Source organism: Lipotes vexillifer, unplaced genomic scaffold (assembly GCF_000442215.2).
Source record: "Lipotes vexillifer unplaced genomic scaffold, Lipotes_vexillifer_v1.1 scaffold28, whole genome shotgun sequence".
NCBI lineage: Eukaryota > Metazoa > Chordata > Mammalia > Artiodactyla > Lipotidae > Lipotes > Lipotes vexillifer.
In genome coordinates, this window is record NW_006793929.1 from 1,222,240 (window position 1) to 1,238,989 (window position 16,750).

A 16,750-nucleotide genomic window follows, 5' to 3' on the forward strand; every position below is an offset into this window, starting at 1 on the left:
TTTTGCTTTATGTATTTTATTTTATAGACATCTTGACATTTTCTCTCTAAATGTTTCCTTATGTAACCATAATACCCTTATCCCACCTAGTGCAATTAACACAAATTCTCTTATATTTAATATCCAGTTCATATTTCAGATTTCCAACTCCACAATGGCTTTTCAAACCAGGTTGCAGAGGAGGTTCACCCTGCATTTCATTGTGGTGTAGCTCACAATGTTTAAAAGTCACACTTTAATTATCGGTATCTGCTAAAGTTATTCTTTTTTTTTTTTTTTTCCTGTGTAAGTCTTCTTTTCACGTTCTCACTCTGAACTTAGAATTGTCATGACTTGGTTATCTCAGCCTATTGGTAATTAGAATGGAGGGTAATTATTAGAGAGACTTATAAGTAGCAGTTGGCATTCTGTGTTGTTGTTTGATTTAAGAACAAAATCCTCTTGCAGGCCTACAAACTTGTCACTCCTGAATGATGACTGAAGTGCTAAATTATATTGGTTTACTCCCATTCAGGTTGGTATGAAACACGTAATCAGTTTTGTGAAATTTTTTTTTTTTTTTGAGGTACGCGGGCCTCTCACTGCTGCGACCTCTCCCGCTGCGGGGCCGCGCAGGCTCAGGGGCCATGGCCCACGGGCCTAGCTGCTCCGCGGCATGTGGGATCCTCCCGGACCGGGGCATGAACCCGCGTCCCCTGCATCGGCAGGCGGACTCCCAACCACTGCGCCACCAGGGAAGCCCTTGTGAAATTTTTTTGAGGCTAAATTCATATAACATAAAAGTAACCATTTTAAATGTACAATTCTGTGAGATTTAGTACATTCACAGTGTTGTGCAGTCTTCTCTGTCTAGTTCCAAAACATTTTCATCACCCCCAAAGGAGTTCCTATATCCATTAAGCAGTTACTTTCCCTTCTGTCCTCCTCTGAGCCCTTAGCAACCACTAATATACTGTCTTTTGATTTACCTATTCTGGATATTTCATATAAATGGAATCATACCATGTATAACCTTTTGTGTGTGGGTTCTTTCATTTTGCATGTTTTCGAGGTTCATCTATGTGCAGAATATATCAGTACTTCATTTTGTTTTTATGGCTGAATAATATTCCACTGTGTATATATACCACATAACGTTTATCCATTCATCTGATGATGGATGTTTCAGTTGTTTCCACCTTTTGGCTATTGTGAAAAGTGCTGCTATGAACATTTGTGTCTAGATGTTTGAGTACCAGTTTTCAGTTCTTTTGAGTATAGTATATACCTAGGAGTGGAAGTGGTAGATCATCCTATGTTTAACTTTTTGAGGAACCACCAAACTTTTCTACAGCGGCTGCACCATTTTACAGCACCACCAGAATGTACAAGGGTTCTGATTTCTTCATATCTTTGCCAACAATTCTGTTCCTTTTTTTTTTTTTCCCCATTAATAGCCATCCTAGCGATTGTGAAGTGGTGTCTCATTGTCATTGTGATTGGCATTTCCCTGGTTACTAATGATGTTGAACATCTTTCTATGTACTCATTGGTCATTTGTATATCTTTGGACAAATGTCTGTGCAAGTCCTTTACTCGTTTTTAAATTAGCTTGTTTTGCTTGAGTTTTAAGAGTTCTTTATATATTCAGGATACTTGATCCTTATAAGGTACATGATTTGTAAATATTTTCTCCCATTATGTGGGTTGTCTTTTCACTGTCTTGACATAGTATCATTTTTACAAAAGTTTTTAAATTTTGATACAATCTCGCTTACCTAATTTTTGTTATTGTTGCTTGTGCTTTGGGTATTGTATCTGAAAATCTACTGTTAAGTCATGCTAGGCTGTGAAGATTCACCTGTGTTTTCTTCTGAAGAGTTTTATTGTTTTAGCTCTAACATTTAGGTTATAACCCATTTTGAGTTAATTTTTGTAGATAGTGTGGGGTAGGGGTCCAAAACTTCATTCTTTTACGTGTGGCGATATAGTCCCAGCACCATTTGTTGAAGAGACTGTTTCTTCCTCTGTTGATTGGTTTTGGCACCACTGTCAAATCAATTGGCCATGGATGAATGGATTTATTTCTGGACAGTTTTATTCTTTTGATGTTTATGTTTATCCTTATACCAGTACCACATTGTTTTGGTTACTATAGCGTAAATTTTCTTAAATAAAAAATTTCAAACGTATACAGAAGTAGAATAGTTTAATGAACACACCTGTCCATCACCCAGTTTCAGATATTACTGATTCACAGATAACCTTATTTCATCTGCATCCTACCCACTCTGGTCTTCCCTCTTCCTATTGTATTGAAACAACCCCAGACATTTGTAAATATTTCAGGGGGTTACATAATCAATTATAAGAAAGATTTACATTTTATAAATTTTAAAGAATGGTACGTTTCCATTCATTTGGAAAATTCACATACAAAGGATCCTTGTCTGTGTTAGGTAAATAAAATGTAGTTGTAGTTTTCTCTCAGTGGGATTTTTAAACTGGTGTTTGAATTTATTATTTCAGAAAATTCAATTTGGAAGTTTTATTACGATCAAAATATAGTAATTGTTATGGTGGTAGACAAGGTTTTTATTAAGCCTCAGTGATGAAACTAGTGAGCCTTTCTAACTGTATGAAAATTGTGGTTGCCATTCTAAAATAGGGCTTTTTCTTTAATAGTGCCTGTTAAGAATGTGTTACATTCCCTGCTGGTTGCTAGTTGTAAAAGGTAGGGAGGTGGGGACTTCCCTGGTGGCGCAGTCGTTGGGAATCTGCCTGCCAGTGTAGGGGACACGGGTTCAAGCCCTGGTCTGGGAAGATCCCATATGCTGTGGAGCGACTGGGCCCGTGTGCCACAACTACTGAGCCCGTGTGCCATGACTACTGAGGCCTAGAGCTCGTGCTCCACAGCGGGAGAGGCCACTGCAATAAGAAGCCTGCTCACTGCAGTGAGGAGTAGCCCCCCCCACCCCCACCCTGCTCACCATAACTAGAGAAATCCCGTATGCAGCAACAAGGGCCCAGTGCAGCCAAAAATAAATAAATTTATTTTTTTTAATGGGAGGTGAATTGAGCACACAGAAAGGAGTTTTCTCAAAGGAGCTTACGTTTTAATATAGCAAATAGGCATATGCACAGATAATACAGTGAGGAGATGAAGGGAGAATGTGAAGTGTAGGTTAAGTATGGGAGTGATACCCTTGAGATTTCAAATTTGCCTCCTAAAGTTATTACATATGTCTTCCAGATCCCTTTGTAATTAAATCTGCCATCAGGAGAGCAAGCCAGATTGGAAGGAATGGGAGTGTGCTGTATGTTTCTGTCTCTTGAGAAGCAAGGGTTGATGATGAAGAGTATCCAAGATCTTCAGTTGCTTAGCTAGTGCCTGCACGCAGGTGCAGCCAGACCATTCTAACGATGGTGGTGTTCAGCAAGTGAGAAGTACCCTCTCCTGAGAGTGGTTACCTGCATCAAAATTTTATTAATGTTTGTTTGGTTATGCCAGGTGTTACAAAAGGAAATTAGGTGGGAAGAATCCTTTAACAGTGATTAAGGACCAGAGTTACTTTTACGGAATACAAAGATTATGAGTTCACTGTCTGTGAGTGCCGGAAGTGCTCAATTTAATCAATTAATTTAGAACATAACTTGTGTCCTTAAGGTGTTAATTGAGAATGTTGACTTAAATTATTAATATTGCTTATATATATATCTTCAGGCCCAAAACTAAGTATAAACTTACCTCTTATGCAGTTATGAAACCCTAAATACACTTATATCAAACAGTAACAAATATAAAAATTTTTGAAGTTCAAATTTGCAGCATTGATGTGAATGATAGTGTTTTGTTGATTCTAAACCAGTGCTTCTCATATTTTAATGTGCATGTGATTCACCTGTGGGTCTTGTTGAAATGGGGATTCTGATGTAGTAAGTCTTGGGTGGGACCTAAGATTTTGCATTTCTAACGACGTGATACTAATGCTGCTTATCTTGGAATTATTCTTTTGAGTAGCAGGATCTAAATCACTATTTTATTGTGAAAGTATTGCCTCCTATAATGGACTTCTTTTGAGTTCAGCATGCGTATACTAGTAAGAACTCAATTTTTCTAATCTTTTTCAGTATGAACTAATGATTTTCACCTTTGTTTTATAGCACCTTCTCGGCTAAAATGTTTAATTTACATATTAAGTCTGCTTCTGATCTTTTTCGTCAATGTGAAACAACTTAGTGGAGGTTTGTAAGCAAAAGCTTTGGTTGATATTCTATGACAGTGAACTGTGATAAATGTCTATCCATATGATTCATGGAATGTTCATCTTAAATCTTTATTATCATATTAAAATTAAAACAAATTAAACAGATAAAAGTTACTGGGGAGAATTTTCAGTCTTCTGAAATTGCCCACAACCCTGCTAACCCATCCTAACCCATCTCACCTGCCCCCTTTGAGGGTACTCGTTCTGGTTTGAAAAAACTGCCCTAAACTGATTTTATAGTTAAACACATTGGAATCCATAAAAATGTGTGAACTTAGATTATGTATATTTGGAGGTCTACAAGATGACGCTTATACTTGCTTTTGTATTCTTACCACTTCAACTATGAGGTATTTAGAAAGTGGAGAATTAGGCTGAATTTTGTGGAAGGTGATAAGATGCATTCTGTTTGCTTGCATTGTACAATGCAGTATGGTTTCACATGCCTTTTAAAGACGTCAAGACCCAGTTCATAAGGAAATTTTAAGCTTGGAGGGCTTTTTTTTTTTTTTTAAAAGACATGATTGGGTACTTCTGAATTTATTAATGGGTTGTGATGCTTAAGATAGAACTCCATTGAGGGAGTGGGGAGTGAGAACTGTTGGGTTCTGTGGTGCAAATGGTGAGAGCTAATGAGGAGCAATGACTGCTGGGCTTTTCCCTCTTTCGTCTTGTTTTTCCTGTTTGTATATGTAACTGTTGTCAAGGAGTGCTGGATAAGAAGAGATGGAGGCTGGAGGAAAAGAGATGCCAAAAGGCATCTTATGGGGAAGGCAGGACTAGATTTCCCTGTTTCCTTTACTGCTACTGGCACTGCTGGGATAGAGTTAGGAGTAAAGAATGGGATTCATCCTTACGTTTTTCCTCTTGTTTGCTCTTATTGAGCCTGTTTCAGGGGAGGAGCAGAAACCAAAGTAAAGTGAGAAGGGTTAGATATCACCATGTCTTCCCTCAGTACTTATAGATTACGAACAATTTTTTTGGTTTTTTTTGGTCAACTTGGGGGTGGGAAGAGAAGAAGGACTGGTGTGGTTTCTACTTCTGTAGGCCCTGGAATCCACTAGGAACAGAAAGAAATATGTGAGTGCTTCAGTTATTATTGTATCATAACAGGTCATCCCAAACTTAGTTGTTTAAAACAACAAAAATCATCGTCTCTCTTGGTTCTGAGGGTTGACTGAGCTCAGGTTGGTCTTGCTTGGAGGTCTCCATGTGGTTGCAGGTAAATGATGACTGTAATGGAGTCATCTTAAAGGCTACCTCACTTGCACATCACTCACTTCTGATGGTTGATAGTCGCTGTTGGTTGGCACGTCAGCTGGAACACCTATCCTTGGCCTCTCTGTGTGGCCTGGACATCCTCATTAGCTTGGCAGTGAATGTCTCAAGAGCCCGGAAGTAGAAGGCCTGGGCTTAGAAACTGTAACATCATTTCTGCCATATTCTGTTGAGTAAACAGTCACACAGTCTCATATTAAAGGGGAGGGGCATAGACCCCCACCTCTCAGTGTCAGAGAAATTTTGAGCCAGGATGTAAGACCTCCTCAGAGGGTAAAAATAAAGAGACATTGGAGAAGAGGGGTTGGTAGGAGAGAATCCTAGGAAGCTTGGAGATTTTGAATTGTAGAATAATTTGGGAAAGGGTTGGATTTCCTATGTTCTTGTAGAACTTAAATCAGACAACTTTTTAGTGGAAAATGTCTGTCATTAATAAATGAAATTTGCCAGTTCGGAGTTGAGAGGAGATTTGCAAACAAGTTAATTTTTCTTTTACTTCTTTGCAGTGAACTTTTTTTTTGTTATATTATGTGTATTTAAAAGGCTTTAGTATTTTATATATAGTATTGATCTCAAAGTGAAGTGTCTCATTTTTTATTTTTATGTATGATTTTTGATTATTCCAAAAAACCAAGCACCAAAGTTGATCACATGCCTTTTACATACAATTAATAAAGAAATACCATGTTTTTAAAAGATTCCTTCACAGTAATGTCATTTTAGTTACATATTACGTTGTGTTAATAGAAATTAAGGTATTTTTAAAATATTATATGTTGATTCTTATTTTCATAACTTATAAAAATGGGTAAAATGACTTATATTAGGTATATGTAATTTTAACCTTAACTTTTCAGTAAACTGATAAATCCATTCTGTAACTTCTCATCCATTTTGTTTTTGTTCTGTTTTTTGTGTTTTCTTTGCTGTACGCGGGCATCTCACTGTCGTGGCCTCTCCCGTTGCGGAGCGCAGGCTCAACAGCCACGGCTCACGGGCCCAGCCACTCCGCAGCATGTGGGATCTTCCCGGACCGGGGCACGAACCCATGTCCCCTGCATCGGCAGGCGGACTCTCAGCCACTGTGCCACCAGGGAAGCCCCTCATCCGTTTTTATAGTATCCCTAGAAATTTAAATTCTCTTCTTTGAGGTGTAATTGACATAAAATACACAAAAGTTAAAGTGTGGAGTTAATAAGCTTTGATAAATTATACAGTTGTGCTTCTTTCACCACAATCATGATACTGAATATTTCCATTAACCCAAAAAGTTCCCTCATGACCCTTTGTAGGCAGTCCTTTCTGGCCAAAAATCACTGTAGCTTTTGTGTTTTGGGGGGGGGGGGGTCACTGTAATTTTCACTTTTAAAAAAATTCCTATAACTAGAATCATAGAGAATGTAGCCTTTATTGGCTGGCTGGGTTTCACGTAAAATAATCTCTTTTGAGATTCATCCATGTTGGTGTGTGTAACATTCTTTACTTTTATCATTGAGTAGTATCCTTTTGTGTGGGTAGATGACAAATTTGTTTATGAATTATCTGGTAGTTGGATATTTAGGGGTTTTTTCCCCAGCTTCTTGTGATTATGAATAAAGCTGCTGTGAACATTTGAGTACAAGTCTTTGTGTGGACATATGTTTTCGTTTCTCTTAGGTAAATACCTGGGAGTGGGATTGCTGGGTCATATGGTAAGTGTGTATGTTTAACTTGAAGAAACTGCCAAACTGTCTTTTCCAAAGTGGCTGTGCCAGTTTTGCATTTCCTCTTGAGGTGTGTTCCAGTTGCTCCACGTCCTCTCTCAACACTTAATATTATCAGCCCTTCATTTCAGTCATTCTGGTGGCTGTGTAGTGGCATCTCATTGTGATTTTGTTTACATTTCCTTATTAGTTAGTGTTACTGACCATCTTGTCTTGTGCTTATTTCCCATCATTGTATCTCATTTGGTTAAGTGTTGAAATCATTTGCCCATTTAAAAATTGTGTTCTTTAATGTTGGGTCATAGGAATTTTTTAATATATTATAGACAAATCTTTCATCAGGTATATGTATTGCAAAAATTTCTTTTTCTCAGTTTGAGGTTTGCCTTCTCCTTTAAACAGTGTTCAGTTTTGTTAATTAAACTCTTAAGATTATTATAGATTCACACGCAGTTGTAAGAATTAATACAGAGGGATTCCTGGGTCTTTTATTCGGTTTCCTCTAATGATAACATTTTGTAAAACTGTACAGTATCACTACTTGGATATTGACACCGATACAGTTCACTGATCATATTCAGATTTTCCCAGTTTCACTTGCACACATGTATGTTCGTGTTTAGTGTTACACAGTATTATCACATGTGCAGATTTGTATATTCACTACCACAGTCAAAATATAGACCATCATTGCAAGGATCTCTCATGTTGTTCATTTGTAACCATAATCATCTCCTTTCTGTGCACCTCCTCTCACTAAACCCTAGTAACCATGAATCTTTTCTATACTTATATGAATTTTTGAAAATAAAAAATTTTATAAGTGGAATCATATATATATAAATATATATAACCTCTGGGAATTGGCTTCTTTCCAGTCAGTCTGATTTTCTTGCGATCCGTCCAAGTTGTTGCATGTATCAATAGTTCATTCCGTTTTATTGCTGAATAGTATTCCATGGAATGGGTATGAACCACAGTTTATTTAACCATTCACCCATTGTGAAGGACATGTGGGTTTCCAGTTTTTGGCTGTTGCAAATGAAGCTGCCACAAGCATTTGTCTACAGTTTCTGCATGAGATAAATTTTCTGTTACCCTGGGATAGATGTGCATGAGTGCAATTGCTGGGTCACATGGTAAGTACATTTTTAGTTTTCCAGGAAAATGATAGACTGTTTTCCAGAGTGGCTGTACCAGCTTACATTTTCACTAGCAATGTGTGCGTGATCCAGGTCCTCTTCATCTGCAACAAACACTCGTTATTATCACTGTTGTTTGGGGAGAGGACATTCTGATGGTGTAGTGATATCCCATTGTGATTTTAATTTGCATTTCCCAAATGGCTATTGATGTGGAACATCCTTTATTTGCCATCTGTAAATACTCTTTAGTGAAATGTCTTTTCATGCCTTCTGTCCATTTTCTAATTGGATTGTTTGGGTTTTTACTGATGTGTTTTGAGAGTTCTTTACATAGTCTAGATACTAGTTTTTTTTCTCGGATATGTAGTTTGCAGATATTTTCTTCCACTTTGTGGCTTGTTTTTTTTAATTCCCTTCATATGGTCTTTTGCACAGCAAATATTCTAAATTTTGATGAAGTCTAGTTTTTTTTGGGGGGGTGGGTTGTACTTTTAATTTCAAATCATAACTCCTTGCTTAGTGCAAGGAACTAATAAGTGGGTTCAACAAGGTTGCAGTATACCAGATCAACATAAAAAAATTCAGTCACATTTTTGTATATTAGAAATGAGTATGTAGAAACAGAAATTAAAAATACCACTTCAGATTACTTTAAAAATTAAATACGAATTTTGTGAAAATCACAAAACACTGATGAAAGAAATCAAAGCAGATCTAAATAAATGGAGAAATATGGTGTTCGCGGATTGGAAAACTCAACATAATTAAAGATGTTGGTTTTCTTTAAATTCACATACAGTTAATGCAGTATATTAAAATTACAGCAGGACGGACTTCCCTGGTTGCGCAGTGGTTAAGAATCCGCCTGCCAGTGCAGGGGACACGGGTTCGAGCCCTGGTCCGGGAAGTTGCCACATGCTGTGGAGCAGCTAAGCCTGTGAGCCACAGTTGCTGAGCCTGCGCTCTGCAACTACTGAAGCCCACGCACCTAGAGCCCGTGCTCTGCAGCAAGAGAAGCCAAGGCAATGAGAAGTCCATGGACCACAACCAAGAGTAGCCCCCACTCACCACAACTAGAGAAAGTCCGTGCACAGCAACAAAGACCCAACACAGCCAAAAATTTAAAAAATAATAATAAAATTAAAAAAAAATTACAGCAAGATTCTTTTTGTAAATTCACACAAGAATATTCTAAAATTTATTTGAAAAGTTTGAAGGAATTAATAATAGATAAAACAATTCTGATAATGAAGAATAAAAGGAATCACTCTGATTTCAAGACTTTTTGTATAGCTACCTTAATCATGACAGTTTATTAGTGTCAGAGGGAAAGACATAAATCAATAGAGCAGAATAGAGGACTTAGAAATAGCCCCATACAAGTATAGCCAAGTGGATTTTGACAAAGGTGCAAAAGCAATTTTATGTATATAGGATGGATAGTTGAAATGTTGCTGGAGCAGTTGGATAACCATAGGCAAAAGATCAAAATACAAAACATTAAAATACCCAACTTTCAGAATATAACATAGTTAAAAATCTTCAGGACCTATGAGTTGGTGCAAAGTTCTTTTTCATGACACCAAAAGCATAAAGAAAGAACTTGATAAATGGTACCTCATGAAAATTCAAAATTTTTGCTCTGGTTAAAAAACCCTGTTAAGTGGATGAAAAGACAAGCTACAAATTGGAAGAAAGTATATGTAAACCACATATCTGACTGATGACTCATAAAGGGCATATAAAGAGTTCTCAAAACTCAACATTAAAAGAAAATCAGTCCAATTAGAAAAGGGTAAAAGATATGAAGACACATTTCATGGAATGTATATGTATGGCAATGTACACGAAAAAATGTTTAACTTCACTAGCCTTTAAGGAAATGAAAAGGAAGACCTTGATATCACCACGCATCTATTAGAACAGCTTAAAGGAAAAGTAGCCATAATGCTAAATACCGGCTGGATGTGGAAAAATACTAAATACTGGATGTGGAAAAAATATACACATCTCCATTCATTGTTGGTGTGAATATTAAACGGTGAAGCCACTTTAGAAAGTAGTTTGGCTGTTTCTTAAAAAAACTACATATGCAATATTTTTAATAGCTTCATTTAAAAAAATTAATTTTTATTTTTGGCTGCATTGGGTCTTTGTTGCTGTGCATGGTCTTTCTCTAGTTGTGGCGAGCAGGGGCTACTCTTTGTTGCGGTGCATCGGCTTCTCACTGCAGTGGCTTCTCTTGCTGCGGAGCACGGGCTCTAGGCGTGTGGGCTTCAGTAGTTGTGATGTGTGGGCTCTAGAGCACAGGCTCAGTAGTTGTGGCGCACGGGCTTAGTTGCTCCGTGGCATGTGGGATCTTTTCGGAGCAGGGATCAAACCCATGTCCCCTGCATTGGCAGGCAGATTTTTAACCACTGCGCCACCAGGGAAGTCCCAGTAGCTTCACTTTTTAAAGGCCATTAAGTTATAACATTTTTTCTGTCCTGATGATGGAGGAATATGGCCTATGAAAACACTGAGTTGAATACCATAGAAAATTGCCTTTTATTTCTGGAAGTCCGCAGTAAGTTTAGAATAAAGGATTGGGGCTGGAAGGGCAAGAATACTGTAGCTTTGATAAAGGAAAAATGATCTGCAGAAAGATGTACCTACATAAAAATACTCTTACACATTCCTTAAAGGTTTTAAAGCTTTTATTATCAGCATGACTGGATCGTAGATTTGACTCTTGGTTTACTGAAATCTTTAAGCTGTAGTATGTAATAGGTAGGTAGAAAAGTAGGGGTGAAATGTAGGTAGAGTATAAAAGTCTCAAGTTAAATAACATGTTATGTGTCACTTTCATGACCTTTTGTAATATGGTTGACATTTTAGGACATTCTCTTGAATCAGGGTAGGAAGTTCAGTACACATGGAAAGAACACTTTAGAAACCATGGTAGGTAAGACTGTTAAGCATGTTATATCATTGATATATTTTGTAGCTGTGTCAAATAATTTTCAGAAACTTGATTACTGTATTTCCCATTTTCTAGGAAGTCAGTACAATCTTGGTGTCAGATTTGGGCTTGAGTTCCTGGTATGTAACTTTCTAGCTGGATGCCTTTTATAAAGTATCATCATCTTTAAGCTTAATTTAATAGAGTTGTTATGAGGATTAAATGACATATAGTATGTCTAGTAATTGGTCAGCACAATACCTGATAAACAGTAAGCACTCAGAAGCTGTTAATTTCTATTACTAGCCAGAAGAGCTTTTCAAACTCAGCAGCATACAGAGGTAGTCCAATGTTGTGTTATTCTGGAGATGTTTGTTAATGAATACTGTGGCAGTATAGCAAATCACAAACTGTTTTTATGAGATGAATATAGTCAGATGAGGACTGGTAAGTGTTTGGAGGTGAGGTGCCAAGCATCAATCATTAACCGCCTTCCCTTGTCACCCTGTCTCGGAATCTGCTGTAGTGTGGAATATTGGCAGAGCTGCCTTTGGAGATGTTACTGGTTGGTCTCATGCTGCTGGGCCTGATGGTTGGTGCTGGGCCAGACTATAAGGTTTCTGTTACCTGATGAGACCTGAGAATTATCCTTGATTCTTCCCTCCCCCTTTCTATATACAACCAGTTGGTCATTTGTGTTGCTGATTGATTTCCTTAGTATTTATCTGACTCATATAGCTTCATCTTGCCTGCCACTGCTGCAAGTCAGATGTGTGTTTGTCACCCCAATTAGCTAGAAAAGCTTCCTACCTTTTCCTGCTGCTTGACTAGTTGGGATTCTGCCCTATCATTTATACCAGAGGTAGCTTTCTGAAATGCAAATTTGATTATGCCAGCTTGACTTTGGAATCGGAACTTCCTGGGTTCAAATCCCATCTCTGCCTTGTGTGATCCTGGACAAGTTCTCTGTGCCTCAGTTTCTTCATTTATAAAAAAAAGAAAAACCATTCAAATCTGACCTGGAAAGATTGCTAAAAATACGCTGCCTAGCTCCAATCCCCAGTTTCTGGTTTCCTAGATCTTGAGTGGGCTCAAGAAATCAATAACCTACAAAAACTTCTCAGCTGATTCAGATACCTTTTTATGAGTCCTCCTGAGACACCATGTATGTTATTACCTTTAGGTTTTTGTGCTCATTGTGTCTGATATATGCACCCTCTTTGCCTGGTTAACTCCTTTTTCTCCTTCAGTAAGTTAGGGTCTAGGTTTCTCCTCTGCTAGGAAGTGTCTGACTTTCTCATTCTGGATTTGGTGCTTTGGGAAGTCACCACCAGTACAGTGGTTCAGTGTTCTATGATCCCTCTCAAATACACTGTCTAAAATGTAGGGCAAAAGGGAACACATTTCAATTCTGGTCACCTATAAAAGCATTAAATTCCTTTAATTCATGGCATTTAGCATTTTGCAATTCCTGGTTTTTTACTCGTTTGCTCTGTCTCTTCTGTGAAGCTCCTTGAGGATAAATTCTGTGTCCTCAGTGTCTTGTTACATAATCTTTATGTTTATCATATTAGGAATTATCTTTATTGAAGTGAAGGCACCAGTGGAGGCCCTGTTGCGTGAGGTCTTTGTTTTCTGATTGTATCATTTATTTGAATTCATACAACCTTTTCTACTTGTACATCTCAGACTGACCTCCTTTGTTTTCTGTAGGTTTTAACTGGAACTTAGTTTGGTTTATTACTCCAAGTAATATTGGTAGATGGAGGACATTGTGGGATGGAACCAGAAATGAAACCAGGAATGTAAAAGATTGTGACCAGGTTTGGTTCTGGATTTTGGGGTATTTTATTTACTGAATCATTCCTAATTTATTTAGATTTGGATGTGTGGTGATGTTTTGCTGAAACCATTCAAAGTTTGTGCATCTTATTTTCCCTTTGGTAAAATGAGATAATAGACTAGATGAAAGTTCCTTTCAGCTCTAAAATTTTTGCTATTCCAAGTAAAAATGCAAAGGTTTCCAAAGATTTAGGTGTTATTGATAATCAAATAATGAGAATCTTTTTCTCTTTTAACTTCATTTTATAAATAATTCCATGCAGACACTCAACAAAAAAAACTTTGGTATCAACAAAAGTGAATTTCCTTTTCTTTTCCTTTCTTTCTTTCTTCTTTTTCTTTTTTAGGGTTACTTGAATACAAGCATGAATTTCCTTTTCTTGATTACCTAGATTTTCTTCCTGGAGCTGTTCATTATAACTCTTTCTGGGTTTGAGTGTAACTCAAACTTTATTGAAGTAGATACAGAGAGGCTTATGAGTAGTTATAACTCAAGTGTTGTCGTGAAAGAACTTGCCAAGTGGTTTTTCTCAGTGGGCTGCTAATGCATGAAAAAGGCTAAAGTGAAAAAAAAAATTCTCTGTAAGTGAATGTGACAGATTATTTTGCTCTGGAGTAACATTTAGGTCTTCTGTGTTTTCATTTAAGTGCCAAGGATGACATTGATCTCGATGCCTTGGCTGCAGAAATAGAAGGAGCTGGTGCTGCCAAGGAACAGGAACCTCAAAAGGCAAAGGGGAAAAAGAAAAAGGAGAAAAAAAAGCAAGATTTTGAGTAAGTATATTTTAAATATATTTGATTTTTATTAGCTTTGGTACTAGATTTACTTATTAAACTAATTCAGTACCTCAAAATATATTTTAATCCATTTTTAGTGAAGATGATATCCTGAAAGAACTGGAAGAATTGTCTTGGGAAGCTCAAGGCATCAAAGCTGACAGAGAAACTGCTACAGCAAAGGTGAAATACAGATTGTTGTAACCTGTTTATGCTTCTTTGTAGCTCCAGTTTTAGGGACTGCTTTTGGAAACTTTTGAGCAACATATATATGTTAGTTAAAAGTTTCCATAAAATTTGATGCCAAAGGGGGAAAACAGTTTTTAGGGAATCAGTAATGCATTTTAAAACCTTTCACAGATATAAAGATGCTTTATTTGGGAATCTAAAGGTACTTTGTGATATGTTGTCTGTTTATAAAATTGGTACATTTGGAAATATAACATTTCCCAACTCTACCTGCAGTTTTCTATATTATTGATACTTCTTTCCATCCTTTGAAATTGGATAAGCCTCAGAGTAATGAGAGAGGGATGGATATTTTTTCTTTCAGTTTTCCCCTTAGGCTTTTTATGCCATTTGAAGAAGGTAATAAATGTGGACTGGTGATTAGTGTTTGCTTCAGAGCACCTGGATTCTGAAATTTACAGTGAATATGAGATGTACCTGAGGCCTAGGCTAGCTTCTGGTACTTGCTTGAGTTTTATATTCTTGTAAAAATGACCTTATTTTAAAATTATTTCGATAATTTTTCCATGTGTATTTAACGAAGTACATGACTTTGAGGAGTTTCAATTAATAAAAAAAAATAAAGTATGACTCTGTTAATATTTCTAACAATGGGAATTTTTTAGCCAACAGAAAATAATGAAGATGAATCCACCTCAAAACAAGATAAAAAAAAGAAAGGACAGAAAGGCAAAAAACAGAGTTTTGAAGATAATGATAGTGAAGAATTGGAAGATAAAGATTCAAAATCAAAAAAGACTGCAAAACCCAAAGTGGAAATGTACTCTGGGAGTGATGATGATGATGATTTTAGTAAACTCTCCAAAAAAGCTAAAGGGAAAGCTCAAAAATCAGCTAAGAAGCAGGTTGGGTCAGAAGAGGATGAGGATAACAGTAAAAGAATTAAAGATTGTATGAGAGTACATTCTTCTGGTGAAAGTGGTGATGAATCAGATGAAGTTTTGCAGTCCAGGAAAGGACAGAAAAAAAATCAGAAAAATAAGCCAGGTCTTAATGTAGAGAGTGGGAATGAAGATGACGACTCCTCCTTCAAAATTAAGACAATGGCTCAAAAGAAGGCAGAAAAGAAAGAGCGTGAGAGAAAAAAGCGGGATGAAGAAAAGGCAAAACTGCGGAAGCTGAAAGAAAAAGAAGAGCTAGAATCTGGTAAAAAGGATCAGAGTAAACCAAAAGAATCTCAAAGGAAATCTGAAGAGGAAGCTGTAAAATCCAAAGTGCCTCTTGATTCTGGAGCACCTCCTGCCTCTGAAGAGAAAGGAGAGGCTCCCACAGCTGCAGAAGGTTGGTGATAATATCGAGGAAAGAGCAAAAGGCTTGGATTCATAGTGGCCTAAGTTTTGATTATTATGCCCCAAAGTCATTTTGTTGTTTGTCCTTGCTTATAAAGGTACTAAATTGTAAGAAACTTAAAATTAGGTCTAAGTATTCTTTTAATTGATTTTCATTGTTAAACATTTATGTATGTAGTATAAAATATCTTTCAAATGATTTGTGCACAAACTAGGATTTTTACGGAATTTCACCATGGAAAATAATTTTTTGCTGCTGCTGAAGACTGGAAGTTGCCTAATGAAAAATTTACTCTTCCTTTTGATACCTCAGTGTGAGATAATATCTGAATTCTTTCCTGTTTTTAAAAACCTAATTCGGTCTATGAAATGGAAAAGTAACATGCTGAAATTAGTTAACATCTTTTAAGCAATACTGAGGCACGTTTTTGTACCAGAACCAATTAGCGAAAAAGAAGCTTTCTAGTTAAATTTCCCCCTTATTCAGAATGGAAACAAAGATCAAATGACTTATATCATTTTTCTTTAGACTAGAAAACTTTTAATGGGAAAATTGACAGCTTTTCAACCACTCAAATTTTTACTGTCTGGACATGTTTGAGGAGAACCATCAAGAAAGTAGCTTCATAATCTTTAATTCTTTAGCATACTTCTATAGAGTTCTTGGAATATATTTATATTTTTGTATTTTATTCTTCTAATGTCTATCCCCTTAAGGTAGGCATCATTCTTATCATCCCCATCTTACAGAAGCAAAACTAGCTACAGAATTTACGAATTCAGACACCATGGATTTAGAAGATACATTAGGTACTGTATATCTTCTCCCTGATGACAGGATCCTCCTGTCTTCTTGAATCCCTCAGGACAATTCAGAGTAGCACCAGCATTGTAGGCTTCTAAGGAGGCCAACTGGGTTGTTCGGAGTTCTTCTGGTTACTCAAGTGCTCAGGAGGCCTTGATATCCAAAGCCCTTAGCCTGCTGCTGGCATCAGCCCTGGCCCATATGGTTCCTGCACTCTGGGGTTTGCTTACCATTGCCGTAGGAAACAACTTTTAAAAATATTCTTTGCCTCTCTTCTTTTTTGGTAGATGACAATGAAGGAGACAAAAAGAAAAAAGATAAGAAGAAAAAGAAAGGAGAAAAGGAAGAAAAAGAGAAGAAAAAAGGACCTAGCAAAGCGACAGTTAAGGCTATGCAGGAAGCTCTGGCTAAGCTTAAAGAAGAAGAGGAAAGACAGAAGAGAGAAGAGGAAGAGCGGAGAAAACGCCTTGAAGT

The 16,750-nt window shown here is 37.0% G+C and overlaps 1 protein-coding gene across 1 annotated transcript in view; it reads left to right on the top strand.

Moving 5' to 3' along the window:
- Positions 1-16,750, top strand: part of EIF5B (eukaryotic translation initiation factor 5B) — a 67,573-nt gene that overhangs the window by 8,894 nt on the left and 41,929 nt on the right. Inside the window, exons 2-5 of the mRNA XM_007466891.1 lie at positions 13,805-13,930; positions 14,032-14,116; positions 14,788-15,463; positions 16,564-16,726. Coding sequence (XP_007466953.1) covers positions 13,805-13,930; positions 14,032-14,116; positions 14,788-15,463; positions 16,564-16,726 — 1,050 coding nt within the window. The remainder of the gene's footprint in view (positions 1-13,804; positions 13,931-14,031; positions 14,117-14,787; positions 15,464-16,563; positions 16,727-16,750) is intronic.